The sequence below is a fragment of the Rhamphochromis longiceps genome, linkage group LG6 (assembly GCF_057381845.1).
Source record: "Rhamphochromis longiceps isolate RC_006_pf linkage group LG6, R_longiceps_female_GT1.1, whole genome shotgun sequence".
Classification (NCBI taxonomy): Eukaryota; Metazoa; Chordata; class Actinopteri; order Cichliformes; family Cichlidae; genus Rhamphochromis; species Rhamphochromis longiceps.
In genome coordinates this window covers 6,330,053-6,351,187 of record NC_140562.1, presented here as the reverse complement: position 1 = coordinate 6,351,187, position 21,135 = coordinate 6,330,053, and the positions used below count along the sequence as shown (strand labels likewise).

The window sequence follows — 21,135 nt, the reverse complement described above, 5'->3', positions numbered from 1 at the left end:
AGGGCCATCTGCTGCGACCGGTTGGGGTGAGAGAAGGAAGACAGGATAAAGACATGCTGTGGAAGTATGATTCTCAGCAGAGAGAGCTCTATAAACAGAGAGTGGGAAAGGTGACTGAAGAAGAAATACTCAATGCATCATGGGAATCCCCCAGCAGCCTACACCTATTGCAGCATAACTAAGGGAGGATATAGGGTCACCTGATCCAGCCCTTTATAGCTATTATGCATACCCGCTTATGATGAGGTTCAGATTTTTATGCTTGAATTTGTTGTGCAGACTGTTTTATTATTATTATTAGTAATAATAATATTATTTGTTTTTGTTTTTAATGAATTACATGAAATGAATATGCCAACATATAAAGCTCAAAATTCAATTTAAGTTTAAATTAAACACTCTTAGTTCATGAATAATTAACAGTTGATAAATAAATTCTTAAAATATCAATATGAATGGTTAAGTCATACCGGCACAGACATCTGGTTGTGTTGTGTGTGTTTCTGTGACCAGCAGACCACCTCATTATTGCAACATTGTTTTTTTAGTCATTTGAACATCAACTCTGAATAACAAAACTGCCTCAAAGTGACTAAAGCATGCACAATATATAAAGTGTGTATGAATATAACTAAGTGAACTTAAATAGCTACTGTGATCCAAATTAAATAAAACAATTTAAATTAAGTAAGCAAGTATTGCTTACATTCTGTATATAAACCATTTGTTTATAAAATGTCAAAAAGGCTAAAAACCCGTCACAACATCACGTCCCTTGCTTCACAGCTTCTGGCTTTGAGTTCTTAATGTAGAGTGTGCTTCATTTTTTAATGTCAGCTATTCTCTTTGAAATAGGCTGAAAACTCCTGCCACAGCTTTGGCTTGCTCATGAAGCCTGTTAACTGATAAAAGTGAGATGTCCCAGTTAAATTATGCAGCACTTTCTCTCTGAGGCTCTCCACAGAGGTGCCTGGGGAGAAGGTGGGAGACAGTATCTGCATCCTTCATCAAGCCAACTACAGCACACTTGAGGTGAAGAGGGAGAGAGTGCTTTAACTAAAAGCAGGACTCCGGTTTCCTAAGCTCTTAAAAAACTCATGCAGCGATGCAGGGAGAGGACAGACTGGGAAGAAATGAAAGAGGTCTGTATGTGAATAAGGTCAAGGGTACTTTTTGGGAAAAGCCTATATGAAAAGGCATTACGTGCATTGTGGATGTGAATGGAGTCAATGGGAATGAGCCAATGAGAAAGAAGGCCAGCTCATAGTAGCCTACAAGCTGGCTGAAAGTGCTGGGGGCCAGCTCGGCTGATGCAGACGACAGATGGGCCTGACAGGACATTTTCTTAACAAGTTGAACATCCGACAGAAAAGGTATAAAATGCTCGCAGAGAGTGAATGGCATCATGACATGAGTCAAAAAGGAAAGTCCCTAATCTTTAGTATTCAGATCCCAAAGGAACCAGTCAGTGTTTGAACAAGCTAAAGGTAAGAATGCAAAAATGAAGGTTACACTTTCAGATTCTGTTTTGATGACACGGTTGTATTAGTCATAGGAAGAACACAAGACATTTAAAACCATTAAATAATGTTTGGATGTCACAATGATCTATTCTCTGTCGTTGTGACAGAAAGCTCTGAAATTAGTTCAAAACAGTGTTAATGTGTCATGACTAATGACTCTCTCTCTCTCTCTCTCTCTCTCTCTCTATATATATATATATATATATATATATATATATATATATATATATATATATATATATATATATATATATTAGGGGTGCAACGATATTCGTATCGATATTGAACCGTTCGATACAGTGCTTTCGGTTCGGTACGCATATGTATCGAACAATACAACATTTGTAATTTATTTTATCAACTTTCCTTCTGACGATGCTGTCTGTGTTGAGCGCTCAGTGAATCTGCATTCGACTACTCCGCCTAGGCTGCACTGTTGAGCGCAGATCCACTGAGCGCTCAACACAGACAGCATAGTCAGGAGGAAGAGCGCAGGGCAAGCTAGCGAGACAGAAGTTAAGCTCTCCTTGCAAGATGGACCTCCCCCACCCTCATTCAGATCTGGCGTTTGGAATTATTTTGGTTTTCATCTGACGTATGACCCTGAAGGTAAGCGAGTCATGGACTAAAGTAAAACAGTATGTTGGATGTGCCATGCAATGCTCAATTACATTGGTGTGAACTAGTGTGTTAGCGCAGTTAGCTCGTTAACGTGTTGGCCGTCTAGCCCCATGCACGGGGCGATCGGCGGTAGCTCCTTAACAGAGATTTGCCATGTTGTGGCGTTAAGGTCATTTCAACGAGATTAACCTGAAAGCACTAGTGGGAACACAACGAATATGACTGCACATTTACGCCGACATCATCCTAGTGCAAAGACAAAAACAACAAGCATGCTACTAACTTTAGCCGAGTCATTTAGACAGCTGTTAGCACGTGATTCTCCTTATGCTGCTGAGAATATAGCCCAGAAGAAGCGGATAGTATAGCTTTTATTTTGGAAAGAGACATTTCTCTGTAATAAACTCTCTTTTCCAAAGATGAGTGATTCCTCAATCAGATACAGGGCTTGCAAAATCGCTAGCCTGACGTCCCGGAGCTAGCGATCTTTCCAGTCGGGCTACAAAAATCTCTCTGCCCTGCCCGTCGGGCTATTGTAGGAAAAATATATGTCAATGCTTTTGCATTCTTTCAGAAATGTAGCTGGGTAATTATGTCATTGGCATTGGTGAGCCACTGTCAATATGTGACATATTGAAGTCGCGTTTGAATTTGCGCTTGTTTTTTTGCTTTCACTTTGCAATGACAGCACTGATCTGTGAGTGATGATAATTTGTGCACCAATTCCTCTGACATCGTCTTATTAATCGTTAGCTTACTATGCAAACATGACAAGTGAAATCTCCCGCAGCAAGCTTAAACATGTGAAGCAGAGTTAGCAGAGAATCGCTGAGCTTATGTGAGTCCGTGTGTAAAAGTAGCAGGATATATATTTTAGTTCTGCTGAGCCAAATAAGACAGGTCGGGGTGAAGAAGTGACAGCCAAAGAAAAGCTTACCACAAAACGGAGAAGTTATGACAAATCAGACTATAAGGCAAAAAGAAAGTGCAGCTTTATGGTTTCATGGACAAAAGAATTTCTGTGGCTGCAATATGACGAGCTAAATAACCAGGGCTGCACATAAGTGGTCCGCAGGTGCGCATTCGCTGTCAAAATAAAAAACGCGCACAAGGGTTAGGGTTAAATTTAAAAACTGTACTTTTGAGTTAAAATATATATTTATAATTTTAATAAATGACAAATTAAAAAGGCATGAACATTTTTTTGTATCGAAAAAATATCGAACCGTGACACCAAAGTATCGAACCGAACCGAACCGTGAATTTTGTGTATCGTTGCACCCCTAATATATATATATATATATATGGGGGAGGAACTCAATGGGGATGTGGCGTACAACACTAGAGGCCAACTCCAAGCCCATAGCACAAGTCACCATCAAGTGCGGGATCTACCAAGGAGATGCTCTGTCCCCACTGCTGTTCTGCATAGGCCTGAACCCCCTCAGTGAGATCATTAACAAGACTGGCTACGGATACCGACTACGGAACGGAGCAGTTGTCAGCCACCTCCTGTACATGGATGACATCAAGCTGTATGCCAAGAGTGAACGAGACATCGATTCACTGATCCACACTACCAGGCTATACAGCAATGACATTGGAATGTCGTTTGGACTGGAGAAGTGTAGCCGGATGGTAACAAAGAGAGGGAAGGTAGTCAGAACTGAGGGGATTGAACTACCAGAAGGCAACATTGCAGACATAGAGGACAGTTACAAGTACCTGGGGATCCCGCAGGCGAATGGGAACCATGAAGAGGCCGCTAGAAAAGCTGCAACCACCAAGTACCTGCAGAGGGTCAGGCAAGTCCTGAGGAGTCAGCTGAATGGTAAGAACAAGATCCGGGCCATCAACACGTACGCCCTGCCCGTGATCAGGTACCCTGCTGGGGTAATAGGCTGGCCAAAGGAGGCGATAGAAGCCACTGACATAAAGACAAGAAAGCTCCTTACCATGCATGGAGGGTTTCACCCCAAGTCCAGCACCCTGAGGCTGTACGCTAAGCAGAAGGAAGGGGGCCGGGGACTGGTGAGTGTCAGCACCACAGTCCAGGATGAGACAACGAACATCCAAGAATACATTAGGAAGATGGCCCCAACTGACCGAGTGCTCAGTGAATACCTCAGGCAGCAGAAACCCAAGAAAGAGGAGGGAGACGAGGAACCATCATGGAAGGACAGGCCCCTGCACAGTATGTACCACCGGCAGATAGAGGAGGTGGCTGATATCCAGAAATCCTACCAGTGGCTGGACAAAGCTGGACTGAAAGACAGCACAGAGGCACTAATCATGGCAGCACAAGAACAAGCTCTGAGCACAAGATCCATAGAGGCTGGGGTCTATCACACCAGGCAAGACCCCAGGTGCAGGCTGTGTAAAGATGCCCCAGAGACAATCCAGCACATAACAGCAGGGTGCAAGATGCTAGCAGGCAAGGCATACATGGAACGCCATAACCAAGTGGCCGGCATAGTGTACAGGAACATCTGTGCCGAGTATAACCTGGAAGTCCCGAGGTCAAAATGGGAGATGCCCCCAAGGGTGGTGGAGAATGACCGAGCTAAGATCCTGTGGGACTTTCAGATACAGACGGACAAAATGGTGGTGGCTAACCAACCGGACATAGTGGTGGTAGACAAACAGAAGAAGACGGCCGTAGTGATCGATGTAGCGGTTCCGAATGACAGCAATATCAGGAAGAAGGAACACGAGAAGCTGGAGAAATACCAAGGGCTCAGAGAAGAGCTCGAGAGGATGTGGAGGGTGAAGGTAACGGTGGTCCCCGTGGTAATCGGAGCACTAGGTGCGGTGACTCCCAAGCTAGGCGAGTGGCTCCAGCAGATCCCGGGAACAACAGCGGAGATCTCTGTCCAGAAGAGCGCAGTCCTGGGAACAGCTAAGATACTGCGCAGGACCCTCAAGCTCCCAGGCCTCTGGTAGAGGACCCGAGCTTGAAGGATAAACCGCCCACAGGGGCGTGCTGGGTGTTATGTTTAACATAAATATAAAAATGGAATTTGTTTTACAGACACTGGTCATGACAATTTAGTATCATACACCAGATATTTTCTGAAATAAAATATTCAAGTAGAAGTTTCAGCTACAGTATTAAGAGCTTTATTTGCTTTATACAAAAAAAAAAATGTTTTTGCCAGTAAAAATATAATTGGAGTTCAACACTGTAAGCCAAATATGTGCTTGTTAAAAGTAAAACAGTAAAACTGTGTCGCTTAATGTTCACAATCACTCTACATTTCTGCCTCCCCTAATATATTCTACAACAATCCAGCTGGTTCCTCACTTACTGAAATATTTAGATAACATACTCACCTGATGATGGCACTAGATCCAAAGACAATGCATCACAAAAGTTACAAAAATAATCTTACGAAGAATCACTGCAGAAATCCTATATATCTGTGCATGCTCACAAAGACAACATGCAAATATACAGCATAATTTCATTTGAGTGAGTTGAGTCTTTTATCGAGCCAAGTATCAGAGATCAATCAAAGATTAAAGAGAGTAGGATTTTTTCTTCTTCTGTGTAGTAATAGACTCAAATCAATAAAACTGTGCAAAACAGAAATTGGATCAGAAAGAGTTGTAAATCAGCCACAGAGAGGGTCAGTTAATGTGATTATATTAGCACAAATCAATTGTGTCTATCAGAAGACAAAAACCAAAAGGACAGTAAAAAGGCACAAAGTCTACAAAGATTAAAACAAAGAACAACAACAACAAAAACAAAACATGAAGCGCTATGGTGAAGCAGACAAATCAAACTCCTGAAAAAGATATGCAGGAAGGAACACAAATACATCCAAAGAGGTCAAAAGCAAAAAGACAACAAAGAGAGTAATGTGCTTTTAATGTGTCAACAGGGCCATTGTCTCATAACCTGACAATCATTACAGTCTGCAGTCTATAGATTGGTGGACTAATGACTTGAATGCTGCATCCTCTATTGCATTAGCAGTTACCACACAAGCAGAGAGCTAAATGTCAAAGTGCTTTTCAGGGTAAAACTACAGCCTATTGTGAAGGCTGTGTTGAAAACAACAGGATAAGATAAAAGACATGTCATACATGTTTTAGCCAGGCATCTTTTTTGTGTGTTAAGTACACAGCCACTAACAGCTCCAACATCATTGTGAAGTTTGCGGACGACACTACAGTGGTGGGTCTTATCACCAACGGTGATGAGACGGCTTACAGGGAGGAGGTCAGCGCCCTGACCCACTGGTGTCAAGACAACCATCTCACCCTCAACGTCGCAAAGACAAAGGAGTTGATAGTGGACTTCCGGAGGTGCAGAGAAGTACACACCCCCATCACCATCAACGGCGCTGCTGTGGAGAGAGTGAGCAGCTTCCGGTTCCTTGGAGTACATCTGGCTGAGGATCTTACGTGGTCAGTACACACAAACAAAACAGTGAAGAAGGCGCAGCAGCGCCTCTTCTTTCTCAGGAGACTGAAAAGATTCGGCATGAGCCCCCGCATCCTCAGGACCTTCTATCACTGTGCCATTGAGAGCATCCTCACTGGATGCATCACCACCTGGTATGGCAACAGCACCACCTACAACCGCAAAGCTCTCCAGCGAGTAGTGCGGTGCTCTGAACGGATAATTGGAGGTGAGCTTCCCTCCCTCCAAGACATCTACAGGAAGCGGTGCCTGAGGAAAGCGGGGAGGATCATCAAGGACTCCAGTCACCCCAGCCATAAACTGTTCAGACTGCTTCCATCAGGAAGGAGGTTCTGCAGCATCCGGTCCCGTACCAGCAGACTGAGAGACAGCTTTTTCCATCAGGCCATCAGACTGCTGAACACGTCATAGACACCTCAGCTTCACTACTGGAACTTCAACATTATGCACTCCACACTGTATATAAATGCCACTTGTTTTGCACATATTCAACTCTGTATATTTTATATATTTTATTATTATTATTATTATTATTATTATTATTATTTTTTTTTTTTACTATTTAATTTGTAAAAATGTGTACACACACACACACACACACACACACACACACACACACACACACACACACACACACACGTAGGAAAATATTTAGTATACACATCCAGAAATGCATACACTATTATATATTGTACATATATTTATTAGTTTCAGGTTGGCCATTCTTGTATTTTGCTCGTTTGTGTTGTTGTGTTTGCACATCTCTGTTGCTTGTGGGGCTCGCACACAAGAATTTCACTCGCATGTGCTGTGCCAGTGTGCCTGCACATGTGATGTGACAATAAAAGTGATTTGATTTGATTTGATTTGATTTTTGCGTGAGTGGACCTTTAAACAAACAGTAATTAAGCCATTAACAGGCCAACATTGTCAAAAAAAAAAAAAACCAAAACATAAATACATCTAAAATGTACAATATACAAAGCTGTGCAAAGTAGGCTGGTAGTGATATCCTGTACTGTACAGACAAATGTTGAACTATCAATGCAACATATGCTCACAGCTTTAAAATAAATATATAATCCATTCACTGAGCGCAGTCTTTATCCCACATAACGTCCCGCTCCATATCGTGCCACAGTTTAAACAGGTCAGGCACAAGTGACTTAAAGCTCATTGATCAGCGCGGCTGTCATTCTTAGTTTGACTGTACTGCCCCTTAAAGATCACATTGGCCGTCAGGGACGTCAGTGAAGCAGTGCTCCTGCTGTAATAGGGCACTCGCTTGTTCCAGGTCAGTCCTGTTGGAACCGCCCCACTGATCACAATCTAGATATCCCATTGGCCAAACGGTCATCCATCGACCCATGTACAGAAATATGACGTCGGGATTGGCTCAGGTGGACTTCGGTCACAAAGACAGCTAAAGGTAGTTGGTCAGGGTAGACGTCAATTAACTCTTTATTGTCCGTGGATTGGTGCAACAGCGCGGGCGGATTCCTCCATGGGTTCGGTCTGCAAGGCTCGCGGAGAGCGAATGTCGTCATGAGCGGTGGGTAGGAATTAAAACATTGGTGTTTATATTACATTCTACTTCGTAAAACATTATATTTGCGTTGAAGGGAAAGTACTAATCATGCTGTGGTACAAATAACTATGTTTTAGGGGTGTTCGTGCGGTTGTATGTACCAAAATAAGCAGTGCACTTCCGGCAAAGAGCTCCCTTTTTCTGTAACGTTATCAAAGAGAGTTTGACTTGCTAGCTACGCGTCAGCTAGCCAAAATGCTACTGGAAGCTATGTAGCTGGTCCTTTACTTGTTTCTGCCCCCAAATCGATTTGTCCATTTCCACCACATATGAAACCCCACAGCAATACACCGACATATTTTCATGTTGCACCCATTCCCGTCTCGCCTCATTTATTTTTATCAAAGCAAACCAGCACATATATAAGCTAGTCGATAGACATTTGAGTCTGCCTCAGTTGAGTCAGTAGCACTAGCTAGCTTGGTGGCTAACGTTAGCTGCTGTTGCTCTGCAAGCCAACCTAACAGACTGTGTTGCATGGCGGCGCTATTTTGAGGCCGCACTTTTCCCCCATTTGTGTTATTTGCAGGACTTAAAGTCACACTTGCATAACTGATTGGAAGTTCTGTTCTCTGTTGCTATCACCAATCCAAAATGTGTCAGAATGGAGAGATTAGTGGCTCGCTCAGCAGGCTGAGATATCCCCGAGTGAAAGTCTGTTGCTTTGGTAGTCATGTTCAGACGTTTCGATTAACAGCTGCATTTTATAATGCTTTTACTAGATGAGGCAGGCAGCTCCAACAGAGGAACTCCTTCCTGTTTGTACAGCTGATCACCAGCCACGACACAGAGATGAGTTTATTGTGTGTCAGGCTTAAGTTTACTGTCGACAGATGAGCTGGCAGATACAGACGGCACAGTTTGTAGAAAAGAGGAATTTGTACTTCAGGCATTTCCTCATAACTAGCAAGTTATTGTCTGACGTCGGCATTGTATGGAATGCTTTTTTATGGAATATTATTACACTTGTGGTGTCAGGCACTGGAATGTTGGTGACAGATCCAGTGCATTGGTTTTGGAGTGAGGCTGTCCTAGGTCAGGATGCCTAACTGGAATGAGATCAGGGTGCCTTGCATGTCTGTTTTTTGTTCCTTAGAGTTTTTTTTTTATTTGTATTTTAGTGGCAGGGTGTGTTGTTCTGCAGGGTGATGTCAAAGGTGTGGCCTGTGTTCTTGGTGTGCAACAAAGTTAGTCAAAGTACCCACACGAGTACCAGGAACTAAAGTTTCACTGCAGAACCTTGAATTGTAGCACATAATGGCAGTGCTTTTAATGTTGTTAGTGATGGGTGTATTGCAACATCATTTTCCTCAATAAATGATCATTGTAATACTTGTGCATTTTTGTGTTTTACGTGTGTGGACAGAAATGCTGTGCAAAGGGTGAAGACAAGAAAGATCACTGAACTACATAAGTTCTTGAAGAAAGCTGCATTTGCACTCTTACAAAGAAACTAAGTTGTTTCTCTGCAAACTGTGGTGAAGGTACATGCTTTCAAAGACAGGCAACCACAAACCTGTTTCATAATTTATAACACCTGTTAGAGCAGGCAGAGAATAACTAAGCCCCAAACATTACAACTCCAAACAAGTGTTGGTGGCAATGTTATTGCAGTATCTGTGTTAATTTACATATACACACTTGTGCAATCATTTTTTTATCATGATGAAAGGACACCGCTCTAATTCATCTTACTTTGTTTTATACATTTATATAAAATATGGCCATTGGCTTACAAATCTGCATGTTGCAGATCTATGATGATGAATCACTTCTTTATCATCATCCTGTGTATTTGTCACAAATATCGGGACAGCCTGAAGAGTGATCTGTGGCTACCATGTGGTCATATATCTTATCTGCTGGTTGAGTTCAGGTGTTTTCCAGCTTAGATATGTAGCTCAACAGGGGTTAGGGGACAGTACTGGACTACTGTCCCAGTAGTGTTTATCGTTTTACATTTGTCATTATTGTTAATAGATGTTAAAAATGCCTGCGAGTATTTCTGTTCTATAAAATCCCAAATTAAAATATTTGAATCTGTCACAGATCCCTTGGCTTTTAAATTGCATATTTGTGTGTTGTTCTTGAATTTATATAAATTATTAAAAAAAGTGGAGATTGTATCGTGTGCACTAGCTGTGTTGTAGTTCAAGCAGTAATGGATAGTAAAACAGCTTGCATTGCTTTATCCACAGTTCCACAGCAGTTCTGTTTGACAATAACAGCATCGACCTATTTTGGCCATTAGGCTGCTTTGCTTGGCTCTCAAGATTTATCCTGCTCTTAAACTGCTGCTGGGCAGCCTGCCCTAAATGTACTTATGCTAACTGTTGAAATGGAAATATAATATGCTCAATATATTTACTGTCTTTTTCTCGTATAATATTTTTGAGCGCAGTCCAATGTATTTTTTTTTTTGCTCAGAGTATTTGACATGTGGCCAGTAGATTGACATTTGCTGTTAGAACACACACAACCTCTGGCAGACACAACTTGTTAAGTTTATGAAGTACAGGTATCACAGCTCTTTCTCGATTGACTAAATTTTGATCTGGTTAATGACCTAAGTTTATATTAGACTGGATCAAAAACAAGTCAAATAGCAAAAGATGTGCTGCGGTACCTAAAAGAACCGTGTATATTTATCAAAGAGATCAGTAGGTGTCTGCATTATTCCCCACGTACTGGAAAACTTTAAAGCTTCAGTTCCGTACACTGCTTTGCATTAGTGGTAACTGTTTTTCAGAGCAGGCTTTAGAGATCATCTGCATTGTTTATGTTATTTATTTTGGCCAGTTAGCTCTTTGTGGTATATTCCATCACAGTGGAAATTTTGTATTCCTTTATAATTCTGTTATTGATGCAGTTTAATGTGTGTGAATATACAAAATCTCCACTAAGTTACCGAGAAAATTGAATAAATGACCTATTTAAATTTAATATGTGGAATAGATGTGGAGTAGATTCTGGACAAAAATAGAGAAAACATAGAAACCTTTGAAGGAAAAGCATTTGTTTCCCATCTCTGTCACTGGTAAATGTGGCTGACTCATGCAAATTGCAATTATGGTGATTTAACAACAACAACAACAACAACATGATATATTGACTCTTGACAGATAGCTTCTAATGACTCTGCTAATAACATGCGTGAGTTGAATATTTTTAATATCGTCAACATATTGGAGGGAAAATATTTTCTCGAAACCTCAAAAAACAAACAAACAAACAAACAAAAAAGCACAACTCTGTCATTCCTGAATCCTTTAAGAGATGTGAGTCATATAAATATCCCACATGTTTGGTGAAAATGAAAGTGTCAGCATGCAAATGAATGCGTTAATTAGCGCAGTTAATGGCATCATTTGTGTAATTGATGACATTTAATGATCATATAGCAGTTTAAGTGAGATACTGCATGGCTTGTCCTTCACAGAGCTCTTCTGTTTTGTTGCAATGTCCTGTGATACCCTTGAATAGCTTAACCATTGCAGGCAGCCTGAAATCTCTCTGCTGTGCGTTTTTTCAGAACAACAGGACAGTATGGCTACCACTGTCGCTGTCAGTCCCAGCGAATACCTTCAGCCCTCCTCTGCTTCAACACAAGTGAGTAGCAGCCACAAGCCTCGGCTGTGCACGCATGTTGCACTGTTGCAATCTCTTCTCTTACTGTTGCTCTTAACATCTGTTGTGTTCATATTGCTGCCATATCTTTGTGCTAATATACACTGTGTGTTTATTTTTCTGTAGAATTCCTTTGATGTTTAGTGCATTGTAAGCATTGAGTGTTTTTTAACCCTCAATTGCAAATCGCTGATGGAGTACTGTTGTTACCCTGCCTGGCGGGCAGTGTGGACACCTAAGTTTGTGAATGCGATAACTTGAGTGAATACCATAGGTGCATCTACTAAAAATCTCGGTGGTTAAGTTTTCTGAAAATCTTGTGAATGCAATAACTCGAGAACAAGGCCGCGTAGAATTTTGAAATTAACATACATACAAAAACGACACTGTGTAAGTTAAGATGTCATGATAAGTTTATTGTCAAATTTAAAACTGCTTTGACTGGAAAAAACCCCCAGAGACATTTAAACAAATGATAAAGAACCAGTCAACTGTTCTAACTTACCGCTGTTATCTGGACCCTTACGCCCACTAATTATGGATTATGGCAGCATTATCATTACTTTCTCAGATGAGGTTAGATCCAGATTCGGTGCTCTTGCACTAGTTTAGTTTGGAAATGGAAAAGCGGCCCTCACTTCTCTATGTGCCAGGATAGAGCTGATGTGCTATATTTTTCTAACAAAAACAATATATTCTATAAATTCAGTCACTGTTTTGCTTCGATGTTGATCAATATCTGAGAGACACAACTGCACAATTGGGAATTTAAATACTAATGACATCGCTTTGTGTCTTGCACCAGTAGTCACTAAACCTTTTTCACTTTTGTTGTATCAACCTTCTTAGTCCCAACTTAAACCCGTTTGTTGCCTCAAATACATGAAGCGGTCCAGTGTATATAAAGTGTGCTGAAGATGGCATTAATGTAGAATGCTTCCCTGTCCTGCAGCTTGATGATCACACATTTGGACCAAAGAGGGGCACAAAGGCATCGCAGGTGGAAACTCCTACACCTACTACACCACTTAATCGCTACTGATTATGATTCTTAATGTGTAGTTGTAGGCCTACCTGTTGGGTTGTGTTAACTTGTTTTGTTTTAGCTTTTGATCTGACTACTACCTCATCCTATCGTTCCCTTAGTGCTGAATTCTTCTTGTTCAGGCTGGTTTTAATGCAGGCTTGGACTATGTTTCTGTCTTCCCACAGGACACTCAGCCCTCTCCTTTGGCTCTGCTGGCTGCCACCTGCAGTAAAATCGGCCCTCCTGCTGCTCAGGCTCCTGTCACCTCTCCGCCAGCGCAGCCACAACCTCGCCGGCTCCTTCCTATAAAGCCAGCTCCAATAGCGCCAGCTCCACCGAAAAACCTTGGTTTCCTTTCAACAAAGGGCAATGTGATCCAGCTACCTGCTGGCCTGGGCTCCACAGCTCCTGGCAGCCCCATCGTCCTTACTATCCAGCAGAGTCCTGCTTGTACCGGCACCTCGGCCACTCCTGGCATCCAGTATCAGGTGGTGCCGCAGATCCAGGGTGCACAAACCATTCAAGTGATGCCACAGGGAGGTCAGATCCAGCTCATACCCGGTACCAACCAGGCCATCATTACCACTCCCATGACCATGCCGGCTCCGGCTGCAGCCACTGCTCCTGTCACGCCACAGAAGACCGTAGCCATCAAGCCCTCCCTCAAGGTGCGGAAGCCAAACAATACAGCTACAAACGTTGTGCAGCTGCCCAGTGGACTTACAATTCCCCTCAACGTGGCTACAGGGGAAGTGGGTGGGACACAAATCATCACAGAGACAGCTGCAGCCCCTCCCACTCCTGGAAAGGCACGACGAGGGAGGAAAAAAAAGGCAGTACTGGCTGCTGAGCCTCCACCGCCACCTCCAGCACAGGCTGCCTCTCCAACCCCAGAGCAGATGGAGACCATCCTAATAGAAGCTGGTGATAACATCATACAGGTACCCCTATTTGTTATTGTTTCTGGTACTGAAAAGCATAAACAAAGGCACGATTTATTTGTTTTAAGTTAATCTTCAAACAGACTTAATGGTCCCCTTCTAAATATGTGTTCTCTTTGAACTGTCAGTGTTTTATTTAAAGTTTGTCAAATTATAACATTACGCAGACACAAGTTTGACATGTAAGCTAGTCTCGGCATCTACTCTCACTGCTCTTAGTCTAGCATTTACTGCATGTTAAGTAGAAGTCCCCAAATGCCATATATATTTAATTAATTATCAGTTATTTTATTTTTTAATTCTCTCTTTTTTGTTGAAAATAAGTGTAACTGATTCTGTTTTATCACAGAGTATACTTCTTAAGGTTTGTGCTCCTGTAATACAAGCCGGGCTTGAGCACTGGGACTTTTTGATCTTAATAAAAATGTATGTATGCTAATGAATGTTAATAACCTGCTGTTCCTGTTATCATTTTTTTGTGAGGAGTCAAAAAAGAAGAAATAAACCAGGAAACTGTCAACTGCTTTACATCTTCAGAAGCGTCTGCTTCCTAATTAGCCTCAGGACAGTTTCAGTTTTGGGCAGGCAGTTGTTTTATGGTACAAAGCTTGTTTCTTTTTTTTTTTTTTTTTTTAATTTGTGATGTGTTCTTCTGCCACCAAATGGTTAAAACAAAAAGTCTTTTTAGTGTTACAACCACTTTTTGTTTTTCACGCTCAAAGGGTTCCCTGTGACATAAATATACTACCAAAGCGAGTAAATGTGTGTGCAGTTCAGATTGATAAAATCCGCAGTTAAACAGAAACCACAATATTGTTATCGAGTTTGAAATTCTACTTTGAAACACTCAACCCAGTCTATAGCTAACTGTTAAATGAATGTTTAGCCTTTCAGAGTGGTCAAAACATTGAAGATGTTGGCTAAAGCCTACGTATGAGGATTACTGGTCAGCTTCTTCTCTCTATATTCACAGGCAGGGAACAATTTACTGATTGTGCAAAGTCCTGGGCAACCTGCTATGGTGCAACAGGTCCAGCTGGTCCAGCCCAAACCAGATTCTCAGGTGGTTCAGATCCCACAACAGGCTTTGAAGGTGGTACAGGCTGCCTCTGCTACGTTGCCACCCGTCCCGCAGAGACAGTCTGTCTCCTCGAATCTGCAGGTCACTCCAACAGAAACATCACCAACGCAGGTATCTGTTCAGGCTTATTGTTTCTTTAACTCTTAATATTTTTAGTCTGTTGTGTCAGGAAAGGCATCCAGTGTAAAATTCTGCTAAATCAATATCTAGCACTACCTGCTGAGGTAACTCCTTGTAAATAAGGAAGCAGCTGAAAATGACTTCTTCTGTTTATTATGAATACCTCAGGAACGGTAGCAAAGGACCATGTGACATTTTTACAACTAAGCTAGCAACATGTCAAAGTCATATATAAGATAATATAACAGTTTAACTAGGAATTAGTTTAACATTTTAAGTAAACTTAGTGATATTTTTTTCCCCAGATTCTCTTTAAAACAGCATCAGGTGAATGGCAATCGGTTCAGCTTCAGGACTCCATGACAACAACAACCCCTGCCACCACAGTTGCCCCTACCACCACTGTCGCACCACCAGCTGGCTCCAAGAGAACACAAGCTACCGGAGGACGAAAGGAGCGGACCTTGGCAAAAATTGCCCCTGCAGGTGGAATGATACAATTGAACACATCGCAGCTCACCTCAGCAGCACAAGCAGTGCAGACCATCAGCATCAACGGGGTCCAAGTTCAGGGAGTTCCTGTTACCATCACCAATGCAGGCGGTGAGCTGATGCTAGATGCTTTGGGTTTGTTTGTTTTTTTTTCTTCAAGCTTTCCACTGGCTGTTTATAGAGCCAATGTTATTGTCTAGTACTACTGATAAATACACTGGGGTGTTTATGCAGCGCATGCATGGTGTGCAGCACACTGGGGGGGGGGGACCCCACCACCCTCATTTCCCATTTTGAGGAAATGCAGTGGTGGAAGAACTTGGATTGGAGTTGAAGTTTGAAGTAATTGTAATTTTTGTGTTAAACGAATAGAACACCATCTGCAGTTGTTATTTTACTGGATACTCGCCTCTCTCTTAAGTTCTGTTGCTGCTTACCAGCAGTCCCTAGCCATTTCTGTTTTGTGCAAGAGGTGGACCAGTTTACAGACATGTGAAAAATAATATTTTCAACGAACTTTATGCAGTCTTGTGAAAAAATGAAGTAAACCCTTTCCTGCTCGCATGGCAGTTTAGAAGGTAAGTAGCAGCCGAGTGCTACACAACACAGCACATCAGCACAGACACCTCATAAAAACTGTCAAGCGTGGGAGCAGAGGCTTGTTTTGCAACCACAGGATCTGGATGCCCTGCAGTCATTGAGTCAACCATGAGCAGTCAACCCAAGCACACCAGCAAATCTCCAACAAAATAGATGTAAAAGAAATGATTCAAAGTGTTCCAGAGGCTCCGTAAAAGTCCAGATCTCATCCTGATTAAAATGCTGTGGTCAGACTTTAAGAGAGCTTAGTGTAAATTCACGTCCACGAACCTCAACGAAGCAACCTTGTAAAGAAGCGTCGGTCAGACTCGTCCATAACAATGTGAGAGGCTGATAGTTATACAGAAAACAATTACTTCATGTTATTGCTGCTAAAGACATTCACTGAGAATAGAAGCACTGCTCCTCCACATTGAAAAATGATTTGACCGTCTGATGAGGATGCTTTATCGATGCCTCTGAAGTGGGGTGTTTTGGGCATCTCCTACTGGAAAGAGGCCTCAGGTCAGACCCAGGTCTGGTGTTAAAGATAGCAGACCTGGGTCTGAGAGAGTTTATATCTGTTGGCTGGCTTGGGGATGACTCTTTGTCTGTCCAGATGAAGAAGAGATGGCTGGGGTGAGGGAAGTCTGCTGCCCCTCCAACCCAAACCCAGATAAGCAGTCAAACGGATGGATAAAATAACTTTATCAGTTGTCAGTTATTTATGTTAATAAAGAATAATGTTGACCTTTTCCTCAGTCAAAGAGCAAAAGCAGCTGAAAGTTTGCAATGTGTTTAAAAACTCTAAAACAAAAATTAAATTTTATTTTGCAACATATAGCTTTCGCATCTTAATTTATTGTTGATTAGAATTTCAATTCACTGATGGCAGTAAACTGAATTATCCAGCTCCTGCAGAAGCCCTGCTGTTTGTCTTACAATGAGTCTCTGCGTTTGTTAGGCCAGCAGCACCTAACGGTGCAGACCATGCAGGGTGGAGGGCTCCAGCTGGCCGCAGCACAGGGCCAGCCTGCTATTCAGGTAGACCAGACCCTCACCCTGGAGTTGCCTGGCCAGCCAGGAGAAAAGAAACGACGCATGGCCTGCACTTGCCCCAACTGTAAAGATGCAGACAAGAGGTGAGTCTGTCAAAGGATGGGTTGGGATCAGTTCTACATTTTGGGAAGTTCATATTATACTTTTTAGCACTCAGACTATTAAAACTCTCATACTGATAAAGGGTTTGAATTTTGTTCACTGTTTAGACCCAGTGAGGTGGGAAAGAGGAAACACATCTGCCACGTCCCTGGCTGTGAAAAGACTTTTAGGAAAACATCTCTGCTCAGAGCTCATGTCCGGCTGCACACTGGTGAAAGACCCTTCGTCTGCAACTGGGTTTTCTGTGGGAAACGTTTCACGCGCAGTGACGAGCTGCAGAGGCACGCCAGGACGCACACAGGTGCTCTGGACACAAACAAACAGAATCATCAAATCACTCTGTATTAAACTTCACTTCACATACAGAGGAAAAATAGGCACACAGAGTTGCTAAATACACTTAAAAACTTAACAATCCAGACATTTTTACAAATTATGTTTTTAAAAACACCTATTGTTTCTTCATTATTGAACGTGCATTAAAAATATTACTCAATACATTTTTTTTCCCTCCCACAGGAGACAAGCGCTTTGAGTGCAGCCAGTGTCAGAAACGCTTCATGCGGAGCGACCACCTGACAAAGCATTACAAGACTCACATAAACACCAAGAACTTGTGAGCAGACGGTATACAGATACAAAAACTCAGAAAGTAACTGTGTTACAGGAAGGATGGGCAGTGGAGATGAGACCAAGGGATTGTGCTTGTGACTTATCCCACAATGGGAAACTCTCCAGAATGAAATGCTTGATTCCCTGTCACTCTTCAAGGACACTGTGTAGCGTGGTGTACAAAGGAACCCTTCCTGGTGGACTTCAAACTTTCAGCAAATTTATTGACCATTTTTTAAACATTTTTTTTCCCCATTTGGTCTGAACATGTGGACAGATTACTGTGACTGAATTTGTAAGGTAAAAATGCTTTAGATTTAAATGCTTAACTCTGCTAGATTATTTATGAACTCCTCTACTTCTCTGGCGGAAGAACATATACAGATTTTTTTTATTTTTTACTTTTAGAAAACCCAACATCATCAGTCTCTTTTATATTGTTTTTTCTTCTACCACAAAAACCTTCATACTCTTTATTACAGAATATTAAGAAATTTCAGAAATTGAGGGTGAGCCCCCCCCCCAGTAATGTAAAAATAAATCACAAAAAACCAAACAGACCACAATTAAGGAAGTGCTGGAGCTATAACAGTATATCATTTCTGTGAGCTCTGGTAGGTCCCTGGTTACCAGTAGTGATCTAAATGCAGCAATATGATGCGATCTGCAAAGTTGGCTAATGTTGGGAATTGTGTTGGGAAATTGATTGTTTAAATTTAAGGAAGGGTAATTAATTAGAAAATATAATACTCCAAGAATTAGTCCTTGTGGAACACCAAAGTAAAGAGGATGGAGTTTTGTAAACCATGAAACGGATAAAGGAAAAGCAGAATCTAACCTCTTTAAGCCACAAAGAGGAAGCTGTTGCTAAAGATGTGGAGGAAACATATTAAGTATCTTAAAATTCAACAATGAAAATTTACACACTGCTCATGGTGGCTCCAGGTGTTTCCTCTGTTGAGTTGAGACAGTTGGTGCTCTTTTATCATGAGTTGTGTGTAATAGATGAAATGTTTGAGAGTGTACCATTGTTCTTTTCAAGTTTATCAGGAAAATGTCTGATAGTTATGTATTTATACTACCTAAAATTCTCTACCTTTACACAGGCACTGCAAGAAGTTTCAAATATCAGGAAAATTAAATAAAATTGTTAAAGGCTGGTGAGATGGCCCAGAAATGCATAGAAAGACTTTTGCTGATGAGCTAAGTTTTACTGAGTTTAGACGCTAAAGATTTAATTTGGTGAAATATTAGCAGTAAGAAGAGTTGATAACTCAAATGCAAAACATGCTCTTGCATCTGTGGTCCACACTTTGTTTCTACATAGTTGGTTATTTACCATGTATAACAAGACATGTACACTTACTTCTAGGGCTGTGTATCAGATTGCCATTTATTTTTGTATAGCTCCTGAAGTTTAGCCATCCAGTCATTAATCACATTAGTTCCAAGTCAAACCAGTCTTAGTTTTAGATTGATTTTATTTGAGTTCTTAAATGGTTGCATGTTCATAGTTGACAACTAACTTTGACAAACTTAATGATTTCTGCTTCTTTTTTTACCTGTTTTTAACCTGAATAGTTCAAGTTTCATCGTGGCAGGAAACATGTTCACCCTTCTCAAACTAAAGAACCTAAAAATTTGGTACCTCCAACACTTTCTCCTAGTTTACTCATTTAAAAAACGAACAAAACTACACTTTAGTCTTTCTTTCATTGTTCAGATTTGATGAATTGTAGCCTATGCATTGCTGTATATAAGATCAGACTTTTAATTATTTGGCCTGACTTGACAATCATGTCACAAGATGCAAAAAAACAGGAAAAAATAAAGCTTTCTCAGGCCTTCTATGAGTTACACAATGTTTTCCAGCTATATGATGGCTTTAATTCTAAATTAACACTTAAGATGTTTTTGTGATGTACAGATGACCAGCATTAGCCCTGCTGCACAGTACTGATATAACTTTCTTTAATCTCATTTGTTTTACAGAAAATGTACATTTGCTCAGTGATTTTGATGTTATGAAGATAAGCTGACCGTTTTCTAACAAGTCAGCAGTGAGTTTGAAGCCTGAAATTGCCGGGGAGTTATTTAAAGAAGTACATTAAGTCATTGCTTAACAAGGTTTTTTTTGGTCAAATTATCCAGCAGAGCAGCTTCACAGTGAGGTTTGTTTCTGGTAGATGGTGCAGGCTTGCTACAGGTTGTGCAAAGCAGAGAAATTTGACCAAAAAAGCTCAAGTCCGATTTGTTTTCAAAGCACTTTGAACAAAGTGCTTCAAAAAGGTGACGTTGAGAGAGAGAGAGACAGAGGCTGCTCATATTTATGTTTGTATTTCATGAGTGAATATGTAAATAAAACGTGTCTGTCAGACACGGTAAATGTAGGATATTAAAAATTGGTAAGCTGCATAGTTTTGTGGTTGGCGTAGCCAGCCTTGAAGGAAGTGGACTTTGTACAGTGTTTTAAGGAAAAAAACATATATATGTGACATTGTATAGCTTCATTCCTGCTTTGTATAAGACTTCTAGATCTTTTTTCTATGAATTAAAGATGCCTTAGACAGCTGCACCCAGTATTTAAAGATGTTTTTTTTCTTTCTAATTCCAGGTAACAACATTTGTAAAATTTTGTTTTGTGTTTTTAACTTATGTTACATGCTAATGTCATGTGCACTGATTAAACTCCCAGGTTCCAAAATTTGTAAATTTAATGTTGATTGTAATTAAATATAATGTGTTTTTTCCCCTGAATTAAGTCATTTCTGTTGCTTGGTTTCTGTGAATGAAATGCTTCTTCTCCAAGCCTATATGTCATAAAGTGTTCTACAAACCTTTTTTTGTGTATATCAGGAGAACCAAGAGAACCAGCAATTAATTTTCTAAGTTGTATAAAGGTGCTAAAACATAGTTTGCTCCTTTTCTACCATCACCCCCCCTCAATAAAGAACTCGTACCTTATCAACTGCGTCACTCTTTTTAACTTTCATTTTGGGACTAATAATAGATTAATTATATTCATACTTAATGTGATTATTGTTTGTCAGGAATAGAAGGATAACCGTGGTCTTTGTGTAAATAAATCACAACCAAGCACATATTTTTTTATGCCTGGTAGGCTGTAACAGCCTTATTTGGATAATTAAGCCTTATAGAAGCATCATTACTGATTTTAGTGCCATAACAATTTTAAAAAAAATAATTTTTAAAGAAATTCTATATCATAACATGAGAACACTCTACTAATGGTCAAGTCAAATAAGTTTATACACAGATTTCTCAAGGTTGATCTATATTTCTGTTTTGAAAAAAACATTTAATGACTTTG

At 40.9% G+C, this 21,135-nt stretch overlaps 1 protein-coding gene across 4 annotated transcripts; it reads left to right on the top strand.

Moving 5' to 3' along the window:
• Positions 1-7,977: 7,977 nt before the first annotated feature.
• Positions 7,978-20,768, top strand: sp2 (sp2 transcription factor). Of its 4 annotated transcripts, none has more exons than XM_085409029.1 (9): positions 7,978-8,128; positions 11,697-11,773; positions 12,744-12,791; positions 13,004-13,759; positions 14,733-14,951; positions 15,266-15,563; positions 16,996-17,173; positions 17,300-17,493; positions 17,712-20,768. In XM_085409029.1, exons 1-9 carry the CDS (start codon positions 8,122-8,124, stop codon positions 17,810-17,812), a joined length of 1,878 nt encoding a protein of 625 aa, XP_085265155.1. In that variant the 5' UTR covers positions 7,978-8,121; the 3' UTR covers positions 17,813-20,768. The 4 variants fall into 4 exon arrangements, with proteins under 4 accessions (XP_085265155.1, XP_085265154.1, XP_085265156.1 ...); XM_085409028.1 differs by having other exon boundaries at positions 15,266-15,587; XM_085409030.1 differs by lacking the exon at positions 12,744-12,791 and having other exon boundaries at positions 15,266-15,587.
• The last annotated feature ends 367 nt before the right edge of the window (positions 20,769-21,135 follow it).

Bases quoted from the DNA above. Each gene is read 5' to 3' on its own strand.
- sp2 (XM_085409028.1), top strand. The intron at 12,792-13,003 runs GTGGAAACTCCT...GTCTTCCCACAG, and splicing joins GGGGCACAAAGGCATCGCAG to GACACTCAGCCCTCTCCTTT. The intron at 14,952-15,265 runs GTATCTGTTCAG...TTTTTTCCCCAG, and splicing joins CAGAAACATCACCAACGCAG to ATTCTCTTTAAAACAGCATC.